We start from the raw sequence: 14,401 nt of genomic DNA, 5'->3' as shown, positions 1-14,401 counted from the left end.
CAATGCTTAGCAAAGTTCTGAGGAAATGTTAGTTTCTGTTAATCCTGAAATAGCATGCAGTGTAATGCAGGGTTAGTGCATTAAGTCTTTGAATTGCGGTCATGGGTATTACTGAGGAGATACTGAACTGACCCAGTGCAACTGTCTGCCAAAAGGCTTTATTCACAGCTGTCAGTTGTAGTAGTTAATAGTTTGCAGATCAAGTATCTTCTCTGTTCCCTAGCAGGCGTAGCTGAAGGTACCTGTTCAACCATGTAGGTGCCTACACTGGGCTGATGTAATGTACTGAAATGTTTCATTTTCAGTCGTAGCGATTCTGAGAAGGAGAATGAGTTGGAAAAAAAAGATTTGAGCCCCAATATCAAATAGTTGAATAGAAACATATAAATAAGAAAATAAAGAGTGCGGTTGCTAGACTTCAGCTTACTAGTGTGACTCTGGATAAGAGAGAGAGACTGGAGTTGTGTTTCTCTGCTTGTCTGACATCAAATGCCTCAAAGATAGCACGAAAAATCAGTTATTGAACAAAGCTCCCATCTACATGAAAGCCCCAGGCTGTGATAGACCAGAGGGAGGGAAAAAGTGGCAAGTGTATTGCAGTTTCTCAGATTTCATAACTTACAATAAATTTCAGCTAGTGAATATTTCAATAGTAATCATGTACAGTTCTGTTGAGACAGGAAGAACTTGTTGACTGGAGCTTTTAAAAAAGTGTGTTTTTTTTCTTAAATTAAGGTCATGATCTTAGAGGTCTTTTCAAGCCTTAATGATTCTGTACTTCTATGGCAAGTTTAAAGTATTAAACAATATCTCTAGTGGCTGTCAGTTTTTACAGGTTTTACTCTTGTGGGGATGTGATAGAAAGAATACTGATTTCTTTCCTTGGTGCATTGTGAAAGACTCATGAAAGCAATACTGAAAATTCTTGATTGATTGGTCGTGTGAAATAGGTAAAGTGTATATAGCTGCGGAAGAAAACAGATTTCTATCTCCATCTACCACCTAGGTGTTGTGAGTCTTATTTGTAATTAAGGATAGTTAAAAACCTAATTGAAAATGCCTTTAAATAAGGAATTAATGCATTTTTTCTAAATTATTTTTATGTTTTATATTTTCTTAAAAAGACATTTGTAATATTTCAATTAGTTTCATCCTTTACTTCATTTTTTTTATATTCTTTCATTCTTTACAAAATATTTCTAAACTAGAATGAGTGCACGATATTGTTTATTTTTTCTTTAGTCTGTCTGTATCATTAGCACAGTTTATATTTGTACAAAACAGAACAAAGCCCATCCATGTCCGCTGACAAAAAATCTGCTTTGAAGTCAGCAGCTAACTGCTGAGGCAAGAATAATAACTACTGCTCAGTGATCTGTGAAAGCAAACACATGGTTTCAGCCTTTTTCTACAGAGGTCTTGTAAGAGTCTGAAGATGGAAGAGATCACATATCAAACTCAAGAATACATCTGTAAGTTTTGTGGAGAAAAATCTTGCCAGTGATGCATTTTGACATAATAACAGTGAGGGAAAAGAAGGTGTTAACTCTTTGTACTCAAGCACAATTTGTGCTGGCAGGAAGCATTCAGATAGCCTTCTTGGAATCAGTGATGCTCTGAATCACATCGAGGATTTAGCAAGGTGCAGTACCAGTGCTCTGCTAGCTGAGAAGGCAGGAAGCAGCACCCCTGAGGGAATCACTGCTATGAAGTCGGGCTGACAGGGAAAACAGAATTGAAGTAAGCAAAACCCCCACTCTCAAGAGTGCTCACTTTTTCATGTCAAAATAGCGCTGATAACTCCTACAGCATGAGCTGGAAAAAGGAAAGAGAAAGACTTCATTTTCTCAGAGCTTTACTGTTATATGAAGACATCTGCATCGAAGACCGTGCAGGTGTCTCTCTCCCTGGGGCACGGAGAACCTCTTAGATCCTATGGCTGTATGACTTTCAAGAGGAAAATGTCGTTCAGAGTGGCCCCCTCAGTAGGCAGAGCCTCTTGGATGAAAAATGGTAGTAGGATTTACAACTACAACACGTTGTATGGTTTTATTGGCTTGGTGCTGGAAACAGATGTAGTGTGTGGTGGTAGCTGCAGTCTTAGTGCCTGTGAAGCATGTTACAAGTTCAGAAGCTGTACTTGTGCTCGCTGTGAGATCTACCTGTCCCTTGTTCATTTTCTCAGCCTGAAAATCAGCCCTGATTTTCAGGATTATGAGCACCAAAAGGTTTATAGACAAGGTGACGAGCACAGCTTGGTTTCTGCAAAACTATGTCTCATGGCTTTCTCTGGATACAGAGGGTTAAACACCAGCCAAAAGATGAACATTAAAACTGAATAGATGCACTGAGACTTAATGCCAGTCAGTAACACATTGGGGCTGTAAATGAGGGGGTCCCTCAGATTCTGCAGGAGGTTCTACGTTAGGTAATTATGGCAGTAGGAAACTTCACTTGGCAATGTGCTGGGTCCTTTCTGTCCTGTTCACCTACTGACTAGAAAGTATCGGTAATGTGAACTGAATTGGTAGGTGGGAAGGGCTCCTGGGCTCTCCCTCATACATACAGGTGTTGTTTTTTTTTAAGTCAGCATTGAAGAAATTGGTTTTTTTTTCATCCATCAGAAAATTGATTGTTTTTCAGGTGTGTGGGAGCATTGCAGTTTTTTGGAGTTGAGGGGCGGTGAATACAGTGGTTATCTTTTCCTCAAAGAAATTGCTTTGCCCTTCTGATCCTCCCACTCTCCAAGGAAAACAGCATTCAACAGCATCTCCCAAAATTACACCTTTTGTACTTCTCGAGTGCATTTGGGGCTGGTTCCTTATTATCCCTAGTAAGAATGAAGCCGCTGCAAGTCAGTGCTCACCTCCCATGAGTTCAGGGTGTTTGAGGGCCTGCAGTTCTGCACTGGAGGCAACAGTACGGCAGCGCAGGAAGGAGAAAGCAAGGTTGTGGTTTCAGAGCAAAAACATTCCAGGGGAAGCCTGCCTAACACCGTAACATTCTAATATTTATATATATAAAAATATTTATATGCGATATTACTATATTTCTGATGTTGACAATCAAAGTGTTAACTTATAATAGCTTACGTACAAGTTTACTGTATCACCTTCCTCAGCATCCTCACAGGGTTCCTGGTAGGATAAGTTGTCCTGTGGTTGTTTTCTTACATTGAAAGCCAGTCTTATTCCTGGAAGAGGGGTGGCAGATTAACAGCATTTGAATCCTTCGTCATCTCAGTCCTCTTAAACCACATAAACTCTGTCCTGTCTTCCAGGGAAGAGATCAGCACTAGCTGCTTGCCTGCAATTTCTAGAGGAAATATTCCTCAAAATGGAGACAAAATAGAGACAAAAATGTAATCACCAGCAATTTTGGAAGACAGGCTGACAGACGTACGCACTCACCCACTCATGTGAAATGCTCCTCTTTTTAAAAGACATTTATATAATTGCTATCTATTAATTTGAAATATCTGTCACACAACAGCAAAGCCAGATCTCACCTCTCTATTTATAACTTCATACAAACAAGCCACAAGTCCAAGATTCCCACTGCAAATGGAGGGTTTTTATCTGCATCACAGGGTGGTTTTGTGGATTACTTACTGTGGTGACAGTGCTGTGAGATGCTAAGCATTGTCAGAGGCTTTCTGGCTTGAAAAAGCAGCACCACAGCACAAAGAATGAGTAACCTGCCTTTGTTCCAACTCCCTTGCCTTCAACGAAACCCACAAGGAGGTGGGAAATTTTCAGGCTATTGAGTAGAGGCAGTTTAGCAGAACTGATTTTCATTCGGGTTGTTTTTTTTCACTCCTCCCCAAAGAGGAACAGAAAGTTGCTCAGAAAATTGCTTGAAGTGCAGTAGTTTGCATTCTGGCTAGCCAAGGGAATTGGAGCAATACTGTGAAGGATGATTTAGCAGTATAAATGGTGGGTTTTAAATAAGTCCAGTTAGAAAGATCATATCAAAAGTAAATAAGCTTGGAGCCGCTATTCATTTTTAAAGCAGAGAAGCTAATGCGTATTTAAACTACACTTGTGCTGGCTCTCATAGCCATGAGGGAGACCAGGGTGGTTTTTTTGGTTGAAGAACATACTGTATAAAAAACGTACCTTCTCCATACAGTTCTGCAATATCTATGTACACCAGAGACAAGCAAGGTTAAGTATTTCAGTGTGTATTACTGTTACCCCCTAAAATCCTCCTTGCCTCCTAAAATCCAGTGGAATGATTGGGACCTACAGCTTTTGCAAAGGAGCAGAGGTGATACTGCAGGACCTATTGCAGATGGACTCCTGAGGAGGAGGCAGCAGAGGAGGCATTCTGCAAACAACTGGCAGAAATTCGTGTGCAGGTAACTGGGAAGAGCCAGCATCTGCACAGAAGCTCTGACCAGACTTAAGCAAAGGCAGTTGTGTATTAGGAGAAGTTTTAGCTTGTAAGAGGTAGAATAGTGTTCTTGCCAAGTTAAGGTTACTTTTGAAATAATCTAACCATCAGTCATGCTAAATTGTATCTTCTCATGTTGAACTAACAACACCCTTATCTACAGAAGGGTATTTATGGTGCTGACACACAGTTGACCACATCATGCACCCACAAATAAACAGGGGATTTAAATGTAATAAAAGCAGCTCCATAATGAATGTATAGAAGAATAAATGGGCATGTGCAACTGTTCTGCGAGTGCAGTATGCAAGTGTTTAACTCTGCTCTTTGTATTTCTACAGGGACTTGAGATTCATGTCGATAGGTGGTGGTACAGATGAAATCATGCTTTCTATTATATGCAAATACATGGAAACACTTCCAAGGAAATAACACATCTGCATTCTTCCTCGGAAACTTAGGAAAGCAAGAGCGTGGTTATTACTGCATCCTGAAGGTAACAGGCAATGTGATTCAAGGGTGGAATACATAGAAACAGCATTTATAATACAACAGTATTTTTTCCAGCAAAATACTTGTCAGTCTTTGACCAATATCATGACACAGCTTCCCCAATATCAAATTAACGTTACTGCCTGCAATATCTTTTCCATTTTTACTGATTTACAGCTTTGAGGGCCCTGGTAATCCATGTCTTCTTTAATTAAGGCATAGCTGCATCTTAGAGCACCTAAGCAACCAGTTAAGAAACGTAACTTCCACCTGGATACAGTACAATTTCAGTAGTAGTGTAATCTAATTTCTCTTAACTTTGCTTTCAAGCCACAAATCATTCATTCCATGTAATATTCAAGTACTGGAACAGTGGTTTTGTTCTCAGTTACCACTGTCTTCTCCATCTCTCAGTTTCAGCAAGTAAACATCAAAATGAGTTCCTTCAGCAACACCAAGTCAAAAATCGCAAGCTCCCCCAGTCCAGTCCCTATCATTCTATGTCAGAATGCAGTACATGTTTAGTGGTGGGATAGGGGTTAGATTTTTATTTTCAGAATTCTGCAAACAGTACCTTAATCGTATTGGAAATCTTTGGAGGGTGGAATTTGAGCAGTTAAGGTATCGTGTCTTATGTATAATTATTAATGAAAAATATTAAGCATAAAAACAATCATGAAAATTGTAATCAGTGAAATGTGACTGTAAAATCTGCATGCCACAATCAAGATGAAGCAGAAATATAATAAATATGATACTATTAGAATAAATAAAACTAAATATTTTCAGTATTTTATTGTGATCTGTTACACAGTCTTACCAGAATACACATTGACTACGATTAAGAAGTTCAAATGGAGAACTGATGCTTCAAATCTCATTCTTTACATTTAACTGTTTGTCAGCCATACCTTCAGAAACACTGGCTGCTCTTCTAAGGCAAAAGCCACAGCTTGTCTTATTGAAAAGTATGTTTCACTAGAATATTCCTTGTAACCACAGGAATGTGCTTATGCATCTTTTAAGGAGTCTCCAAAGACAATGGAAAGATTGTATTTCCTTTCACTTGGAAACAGCCCGTATAGCTGCTATCTAGAATCTAAGTTACATTAAATTGAGAAACAACGTATATTCTATAAAAATGACACATAAAAACCCTAACTGCAACAGGTACAGTCAGGGCTATATGATTTTTATATTTTATTCAGTTCATACTTTATTCTACAAATTTTATTTGTAAAAATTTAGAGAATGTCACAGACTTTAATTGAAGAAACAAAGAAAGAAAAATAAAGGCTTACATTTTTTCCCCCATTCCTTTTCCCTCAATCTCACCACATGATTGAAGATGATTGAAGAAAAGAATGAAGAAGAAGAGGGAGAGGGATCCTACTCCATACAATTCAGCTTTTAATCTGGTTTGACTTTTAAAACAAAATTCCTGTTGGTTCTAGACATGAACTGAAAGACAAGTAAGAGGTTTTTTTACCCATGTGCTCTGTCAAGAGAAACCCTCACACATTGTCCAGAACAAATACAGGAAACGTCTCTGCTGCTTAACTAGTTGCATCTACCTATTTTCTACTTCACTCTACTTAGATAAATACTACTTCCATTTACTGGTAAGACAGATTGGTTAGTAAGAAATAAACAAACACCTAGAAATTGCTCAGACAGAACATGAAAGGAAGATGAAATGTTTTCTAAACGATGACCACGTATTACAGGAGTATGGTTGTCAAAGTAAAGTCAATAATTATTACTCTACAAGCTAGACACCCTTACATTCTCTCAGTTTGGGATGGCAAAGTGTAACCTATTGACCAGCTCTGAGAATACTATGTTTGTTTAGCAAGCCTAGCAATTCTCATATAAATAAGACGTATTATTGTTACAGTAGTATTTATATGTTCTGTTCTTTGTAGACCCTCTAACAATCCAGAATCAAATAGGCTACAGACATAGGGCATAATGCATAGGGCATTCTACAAAATATGTGATTTAGATGTAATACTTCTGTTATGTATGAAAATGAACATGAAAGATGTAGCATACACCTCCATTTATTTCAGTAGTGCTCTCCATCACACAGGTCTGCTTGCTTAAGTGCAGCACTCTTCCAAAAAAACAATGGTATTGTACAGCAGGAAAGTATGCATACAAACAAGAACAAGAATAGTTCAGGACACTTTATTTGTCAGCTCATAATTAACTTATTAATAGCAGTATGTTATACAGTATTTCTAGAAAAATTATTTTATAAACGTAGATACAATCTCAAGATCTAGAAAACAATATTTTTCTGAATATTGAACCCAGAGATGTGTTGGTTTTAACCACTAGAAACTACTTTGTGAGTTAAAGCTAAGTGTTAAAAGTAAAAACCTTAATATGTCAGCACCTCCAACAGGTGTTCATAATATATACATCAATATAAAATTTATAATATTCAACCTCATATCCAAACATCATGCAGAGCAGACTTAGGGCTCATCACAGAATGAGACACAAATGAACTAATGGTACAAGTTCCAGTGATTCAATGGAATCATTAAGTTTTGGAGAATTAAATGTAAAGGAAACATTTGTATGGCATCCAAATTTGTTGATCCAAATGATCAAAGGCATTTGCTTAAAAGAAAAGACATGCAATCATTTGTCACATTTAAAAGGAAGATCCAGTTTTAAGTAACTTCTCCCCCAAACATAAAGTTTAAGCTACTTAAACATGTAGACTGTTATACCTATCAATCTAGGCATCACAAAAAACACTTCTGGGGGCACCACTATCACATTTGTTACCCTCAGGCCAAGCTTTCAAAAATCCACAGATAAAACCAATTTCAAAAGATCCAAGTATTGTTCGTGCTTCTGCAAACTAGAAGTTACTATGTGCCTGAAACTGGAGCTCTAATTTAGAGCATGGCTCAGATTGAAAAGCAAAATCAAAGTGAAGGCCTTGTAATTCTGCAATTATTTCACATCTGAATAACCTTTGGTTTTGGGGGAGTTCTTAGATTCTTGCTGTGGGTATTATTTTAACCAGTTCTATACGCTCTTTTACTCTAAAAAAGCAACCTAGAGTGTTAGCAGTTCCTGCGTATTCACAAATAATCCCCCCAAAACAGGGGACAATGGGAGAAACTTTGGTACATCAAGAAAACTGTATACAACACTGCATTAAGTACTAATGCAATTTTCAATAATTTCCTTGTGTTTTATCAACAGAATATGGCAGTTTAGATCAACGTCTTCATTAATTAAGACTGTTCAATGGTTGAAATTACACAGTTTAAACTTAAGACAACGTGCATCACCTCAGTTTAATAATCCAGTATGTTACAAAAAAAACAAACAATGCAAAGAGCATCATGTAGCATAATAGTTTTGTCTGGCTCCCTCTGGACAGCATTCTCAGCCTGCCCATAGTCGCACCTAGAAGTCCAGTTGCAGAGTCAAAATCATTATCCTGTGTTTCAGTGAAATGAAACGGGAGAGAAAAGAGGGGAAAACAAACAAACAAACATTACTCTGAGAAAACTGATTGCCCTTAAAGCATTAACTGCATTTTTGATCAGCATTTGCTGATTCAAAACAGTATCTGAAGTATTAAGACCTTGGATGCTCCTAATACTTTAGTTGCACGTCTTTAGGAACAGAAATGCTAGTGCTAAATTGGCCACATCATGCAGTCAGCAATGAGCATTTCAACAAATGTTCATACTACAAAAAGGAATGCTCTTTGTCTCTAACCACAATCTTGCCCCACCTTTAAAGAAAGTTAGTGAAAAAACACTTACCATTTCTGATAGCAATTTGTTTTGGTTTTTAACTTCTGTCCCAATTTCAATAGAAAGCTATTGAAAAAAAAAAAAAAAGGTTTAAATATGAGTGGTCAGTTATACATAAATTAGAGAAATTGCTCTAAAATACATGATACCACTACTATTTCCTTGGGCAAAGTGTGAAAGAAGTATCTGTCATTTCTGAAAAGCAGAAACATGAGTTATAAAAACAAGTGCAGCATTCTATCAATAATCCTTAGGGAAGGAAATACATTTTTATCATCTCAAAAATGCAAGATCCAGTCAAGTCTGAGTAGCAATTACTTGTTCTCCCAAACTGCTAGAACTCCTGGGTCAGAGGAGCAAGCACACTCTTTCTGGCAGTGTTGCTGGAGCTGACACCTATCATTTGCTAATGCGACTGCACTGACAAGTTATGATGCAATCAACACAATCTTCTCCTGTGAACTTGTCTGTTCCTTCCCTGGTGTGTGTCATGAAGCAACAATGGCACAGCAGAACAAGTGGCAGCCTGTCAGTCAGTCCAGAGACTGTAGCCAGGCTCAGCAGTAGTCTGGTGATCACCCAGAAAGTTCATCTTGGACTTGCATCACTGCTGTCAAGCCAGAAAGTTAACTCTGCAGGTAAGGATTGAGATTATAGATCAGGAGCATAAAAAGATGCAGCATAGTTATTGCTGCAGCAAAGACAGGCACCAGCCAGGAGACCTTCAGCTTCCAGCAGCTCCCCCATGAAGCAAGGACAAGGCCTCCCCAGCCACAGTGCTCTTGATGAGCCACAACCCGTACATTTCTGTGGCACAGCCTCAACCCCATGACTTTTTACTGCTGCTGCTTTTCACCACCATCTATAAACAAGACACAAGTCCACCTAATTTAAATTTAACTGTAATTAAATACTTACTGATTTTATTGCACTGACTTTAGTGCGCAGACTTTCGGTTAACCTTTCATTTTCTTCTTCATATACACTGTACCCACTGTTAGTATAGCCATAGTTGCCAGCTGGTGCCCCATCACCTGTAAGCAGAAAACTCAGTAGTTACACACAGAAAATATCATTGGAGTAAGTGTTCTCCACTCATGGAAAAACACTCTGCTTTTAAAAATGCATTTCCTTAACAGAAATCAGGCAACTGGGAAGAGGCACGCTCCCAAGACATAGATTCAACCTTTTTCAAGCACTGAAGTACTCTTCTCAATATGCAAATCAAAGTAGGTCGAGATTGAGGAATGACTGCAATTTAATGTTACAACGTTCTCCCAGAGAGTGTATTCAGATGGTTTTTATGGAAGTCAATCTAGATGCATTTCACCTGGAGATGTGAAAGCAGCACTGATGCAGCTACAGAGCAGTAAACCTAATTCAAAATAAGAAGGAAGTGCAAAGACAAGTAACATTGATTACAGCTGCCTTTGAAGGAGAGCATAGTCATCCTTACACGTCTCTCTACAAACAAGACCTTAGACCAGAGGCCAAGCCTCTAGGCACAACAGCACACTGCTATCGCTGTCAGCATCGTGCAGTTCTTCTCTCTCTGCCTTTATTTTTTGGGTGCTGCAGGACTGGTTCCAGACAACTGATCCTGCAGAGAGAGTAAGCAGAACAGAAGGGAACTGGTGTTGGCCTCCTCAGCTCCACGCACTCACCGCCCTCACGTTCTAATGAAGATCCCCTACCAAAATAAACTGGGCAGCAGCACTGAGGCAGGAAAAAGAAGGCTGAGTCAAGCCTAGATGGAGATCAGCCTAAGACCCCAAATCTAAGCTCTGAAACCAAAGAAGTGAGTCTAAAACAAGAAAAGCAAACAAAAAAGTCCTACCACATTCATTCTACTAATGATCCAGTTGTATCACTAATGAGTATTTACGTGACAAGCCAGAATGCCACAGTGCCTGAATGTTGTTGTGTTTGGGTGTTTTTCTTTTTGAGGAAAAAGGGAGAGAAGAGACACAATGACATTCACAGATAAATCTGTATCTCAGTTTCACTGCGTGCTTTGCGTACATACTTGTAAAAGAACTACAGTGTTACTTTGATGATAGATGTCAAGCCATAAAGCCATTGCTAAGCATACTTAATGACATTTTCTTGCACTTCTAAGATGGTTTTTAAATTTTATGCTATTAGTTAAGCTAATGACAAATACACACAGAAAGGCTGAAATGCATCTCTCCACTTAACCACAGGGAGAGCTGAGGGTTTTTTTCCCCTGCATCAAAAGTGCCAACGTGGACTAAACATTATGCCATTTAATGGAGTCAGGGTTGTTCCTATTGCTTTCCTTTACAAAGGCATCAAACTACAGTACCTCCTGCTAAGTAACAAGCAATTTTGAACGCTTCTAAGTTACTACTCATAGCAAGAGAAAAGATCTCTCCCAACCCAAGCCGTTCTGGCATTCTATGGCATTCCTTCCATAGCCACCCATCCCCTCATTCCCCCAGAAGCACCGTAAGAGGGGCGGACAGCAGGAAGAGGAGGACTCCTCCTATTTGCTCTCGTCAGGCCCCATCTGCGTCCAGGCCTTTGGGCCCGGGCCTCCCAGCGCACACCCCATCCCCCCCAGGCAAGGACGGCTCTTACCCAGTCCCGCGCGCCGCATGGCCGCGCCCGGAGCCGCAGAGAGGGCCGCGCCGCAGGAAGCAGCCGCAGGGCTCGGCCGGCCCGACGCTCCACCGCCCGCCGCGCTCACCGGCAGCGCCACGACAGCGCCACGACAGCGCGGCGCCGCACGGCCCGCTGGGAGCGCGGGACGATGGGAAGCGTAGTGATGGCCTTGTGGGCCTCAGGGCAGCGCCTGAACGCTTCCTGAACGCCTCCGCGGGCAGGGACCGCACCGCCTCCTGGGCGGCCCGTCGCAGCGCACGAGCACCCTCTCTCCCGTCCCCAAAATATTCATCAACAGTTGCTCTCTCTCTCTCTCTCTCTTTTTCTTTTCTTTTTTTACATGTTCCACGTGTCATGCCAACAGGAGCCTTTTCCCATTGCTCTTACTGGCTTCAGTTAGGCTTGATGAATAAATTTACCTAGCAAACAGTTTATTAGTAGATTACTCCAGGACTCTATCACAAATAAAAATAAAAATAAAAATAAATTAAAAAATAATAAGAAAAAAGGAATAATGAAAAGCTGTCAAGCTGTCTGAAAAGATCCCATATAATCAAACTTCCAGTACACAAATGAGAGCAAAGGAATCTTGTTAACATGATAATAATAATGGCAGCATTATCACTGTATTACTTAATTACTAAACCAGATTGACATTGTTCTTACATGTTTGATAAACAGGTTTTCAGAGTCTGTGTGATTAACGCTTTGTTTTCACAGCCAGTAAGTGTTGAAAGTAACCTAGCAGGTTACAGTCATCATTTGGGTGCTGAAAAGCTGATGCGGCATTATGTTAGTATCAAATATTGCAATCGCTGATTTCTTAAATAGTAAGCTGTAATTATTTAAAAAAAAAAAAGGTAGCTAAAGTTTAATCCATTGCACAATCAATTAACAGCTGCTGATACATTTCTGAATAAAACTATTGCCCTAGCCATGTAGAAACTAGACTAGATCACAAAATAATTAAGATTTGGCATCTTAAAAATCCTTCAGCATCTATCATCAGTATCCTTTTTTACTTCTTATCCTGGTTTATTATGCCATTTAGCAAATACGAACACTCAAAATGCTTCTGTGTAAAGAAGTCAGTCCAGTCAGTCAGGTGACTCCTCCCACAGCACTGACACTGAACTTACTATTACCAACTTAATTCTTCCTGGTTGTATTCTCCAAATACAACAATCAAGAAGATAGATGCTATGCAAAACCATGCCTTCCTTGGGACTGTACATGTTCAAAGGAGGCTGATGGTGTAGATATCTAGACAGTCAAGCAAAGAATTAATCATGTAAGTCAGAATAGTTTGTATGTTCCTTATTGATATTCTTTAATTATAAGAATGTAAGTAAATCACTGCAAGTACAGACAGACAACTCAGTTTCACCCACCACAATGATTAAACATTTTATTGAATATTGTCAAAAAGAACTGAGGCTGTTTCAGTTCTTAATGAGTTTCTATCAAAGATGACAACTTCTTTCTGGTATCAGCATCCAGTTTTGGGGCCCCCAGCACAAGAAGGACATGGAGTTGTTGGAGCAGGTCCAGAGGAGGCCCTCAAAGATGATGAGAGGGCTCGAGGACGTCCCCTACAGGGACAGGGTGAGAGAGCTGGGGCTCTTCAGCCTGGAGAAGGCTCTGGAGAGAACTTATAGTGGCCTTCCAGTACCTGAAGGGGGCACACAGGGAAGCTGGGGGGGGACTTTATACAGGGCATGTAGAGACAGGACAAGGGGAAAAGGCTTTAAACTGTAAGAGGGTAGGTTTAGACTAGGTGAGGGTGGTGATACACTGGAACAGGTTGCCCAGTGAGGTTGTGGGTGCCCCCTTCCTGGAACTATTCAAGGCCAGGCTGGATGGAGCTTTCAGCAACCTGGTCTAAATGGAGGTTTGCCTTTAGCAGGGGGTTGGAAATAGGTGATCTTAAAGGTCCCTTCCGACCCAAACCATTCTATGATTCTATGCTAAAAAATTGCTGTCACCACATCTCGTTTTCAAATTATGTTCTACTTTGGGCCTTTTTAATAACAAACTTTTCCAAGTACCTGACAAAATATCCTTTTATTGGATTTACAAGATACTAATGGGACAAGATTCAACTTTTGGAAACTTCTGGTATCTTCCATAAAACTGCGCTGCTGGGAATCAGGAGAGCTTTCTTTAGTACACTGAAATGGACTCATCCATGTCCAGTGGTCCTAGGCCTTTCCATACAAATATTCAAAAGACTGCTAACATTTTGTGCCTACAAAGACTATCTGTCTCATATCTTTCAAAATATATATATGATTACAAGCTAAAAAGCCACCTAAAATCATAATAAGATTTTACAACTCACTAAATACACTTAGAACAAATTATACAGTGTGCATTATATACGTTCACAGCTGTAGTGCATATTGCATTGTTTTCTTGTTCTTGAATTCAGCGTTTCTCAATTATTTTTCCAATCACAGCAAAAGGTGATCCTCAGGGAACCCTCAGAGAGATGGCAATCTGGACACTTCAGCAGTGACGCAGCAGCTGAGGGAAAGAGAAGCAACAGGTTAAACAGCATCAGCAGAAAGTGGCTGTAATTGAAGTGAATATCTGAAGAAAGAGAATGCAGTCTTTTCCACTTTCATGACCCAGTTTTTTTTTCTAACAGTGAAAGCTTCTTTCTCTTCATTTTGGTATTAGCTATATTTGGGAAGTATTGAGCTTTATCTCTCCTCAAGGATAACATTTAAATATATTGATTATTTACTTAATTGTTGCTGCTAACTACTGTGATTCTTCTTAGTCTTTCCTTCCATTACTTTTTAGTGGCATAAACTGTTCCATCTCTTGTTTGATTAGGTGGGGAATGCTCCCACACACCTCTGCTGTATTTTTATAGATTTCTTGTCAGTGCTGTTAAATTGCATCAGAGTAGAGATAGAAGGCTGGGGGCCCACTGATTGTCTCCCTCCTAAAATACAGAGGGCTAGAATAAAAATTTACTGAAGTCGTGGAGAATTTTTCTATTGGCTTTGGATCAGGCTATAAATTTTTTATTAAAAAAAAAAAGCTCCACTGATTCTTTATCTCCCAAGCAGTGTGTGTTGTGTAATCTA

At 39.6% G+C, this 14,401-nt stretch overlaps 2 protein-coding genes across 2 annotated transcripts in view; one reads left to right on the top strand and one right to left on the bottom strand.

Annotated features, from left to right (window-relative positions):
- LOC136045425 (probable acyl-CoA dehydrogenase 6) overlaps positions 1–5,209 on the top strand; it is a 78,754-nt gene extending 73,545 nt beyond the window's left edge. The window contains exon 9 of the mRNA XM_065731280.1: positions 4,737–5,209. Within this exon, the coding sequence (XP_065587352.1) occupies positions 4,737–4,827 (91 nt within the window). The 3' untranslated portion in view covers positions 4,828–5,209. The remainder of the gene's footprint in view (positions 1–4,736) is intronic.
- Positions 5,210–8,196: 2,987 nt separating this feature from the next.
- On the bottom strand, positions 8,197–11,314 carry BET1 (Bet1 golgi vesicular membrane trafficking protein). The gene is made up of 4 exons (XM_065731234.1): positions 11,280–11,314; positions 9,597–9,712; positions 8,688–8,744; positions 8,197–8,356 (listed from the first exon to the last, which is right to left on the bottom strand). Exons 1-4 carry the CDS (start codon positions 11,296–11,298, stop codon positions 8,201–8,203), a joined length of 348 nt encoding a protein of 115 aa, XP_065587306.1. The 5' UTR covers positions 11,299–11,314; the 3' UTR covers positions 8,197–8,200.
- Positions 11,315–14,401: the final 3,087 nt, after the last annotated feature.

This window comes from Cyrtonyx montezumae, unplaced genomic scaffold, assembly GCF_038088225.1.
Source record: "Cyrtonyx montezumae isolate F1298 unplaced genomic scaffold, pur_monq_1.0 scaffold_14, whole genome shotgun sequence".
Lineage (NCBI taxonomy): Eukaryota > Metazoa > Chordata > Aves > Galliformes > Odontophoridae > Cyrtonyx > Cyrtonyx montezumae.
The sequence above is the reverse complement of the archived record's forward strand: the minus strand, read 5'-3'. Positions and strand labels throughout refer to the sequence as shown.

Coding starts and splice junctions, on each gene's coding strand:
- BET1 (XM_065731234.1), bottom strand. Junction 8,745..9,596: donor AAGTCAGTGCAATAAAATCA/GTAAGTATTTAA, acceptor TTTTTTCAATAG/CTTTCTATTGAAATTGGGAC. Junction 8,357..8,687: donor ACAAATTGCTATCAGAAATG/GTAAGTGTTTTT, acceptor ACTGAAACACAG/GATAATGATTTTGACTCTGC.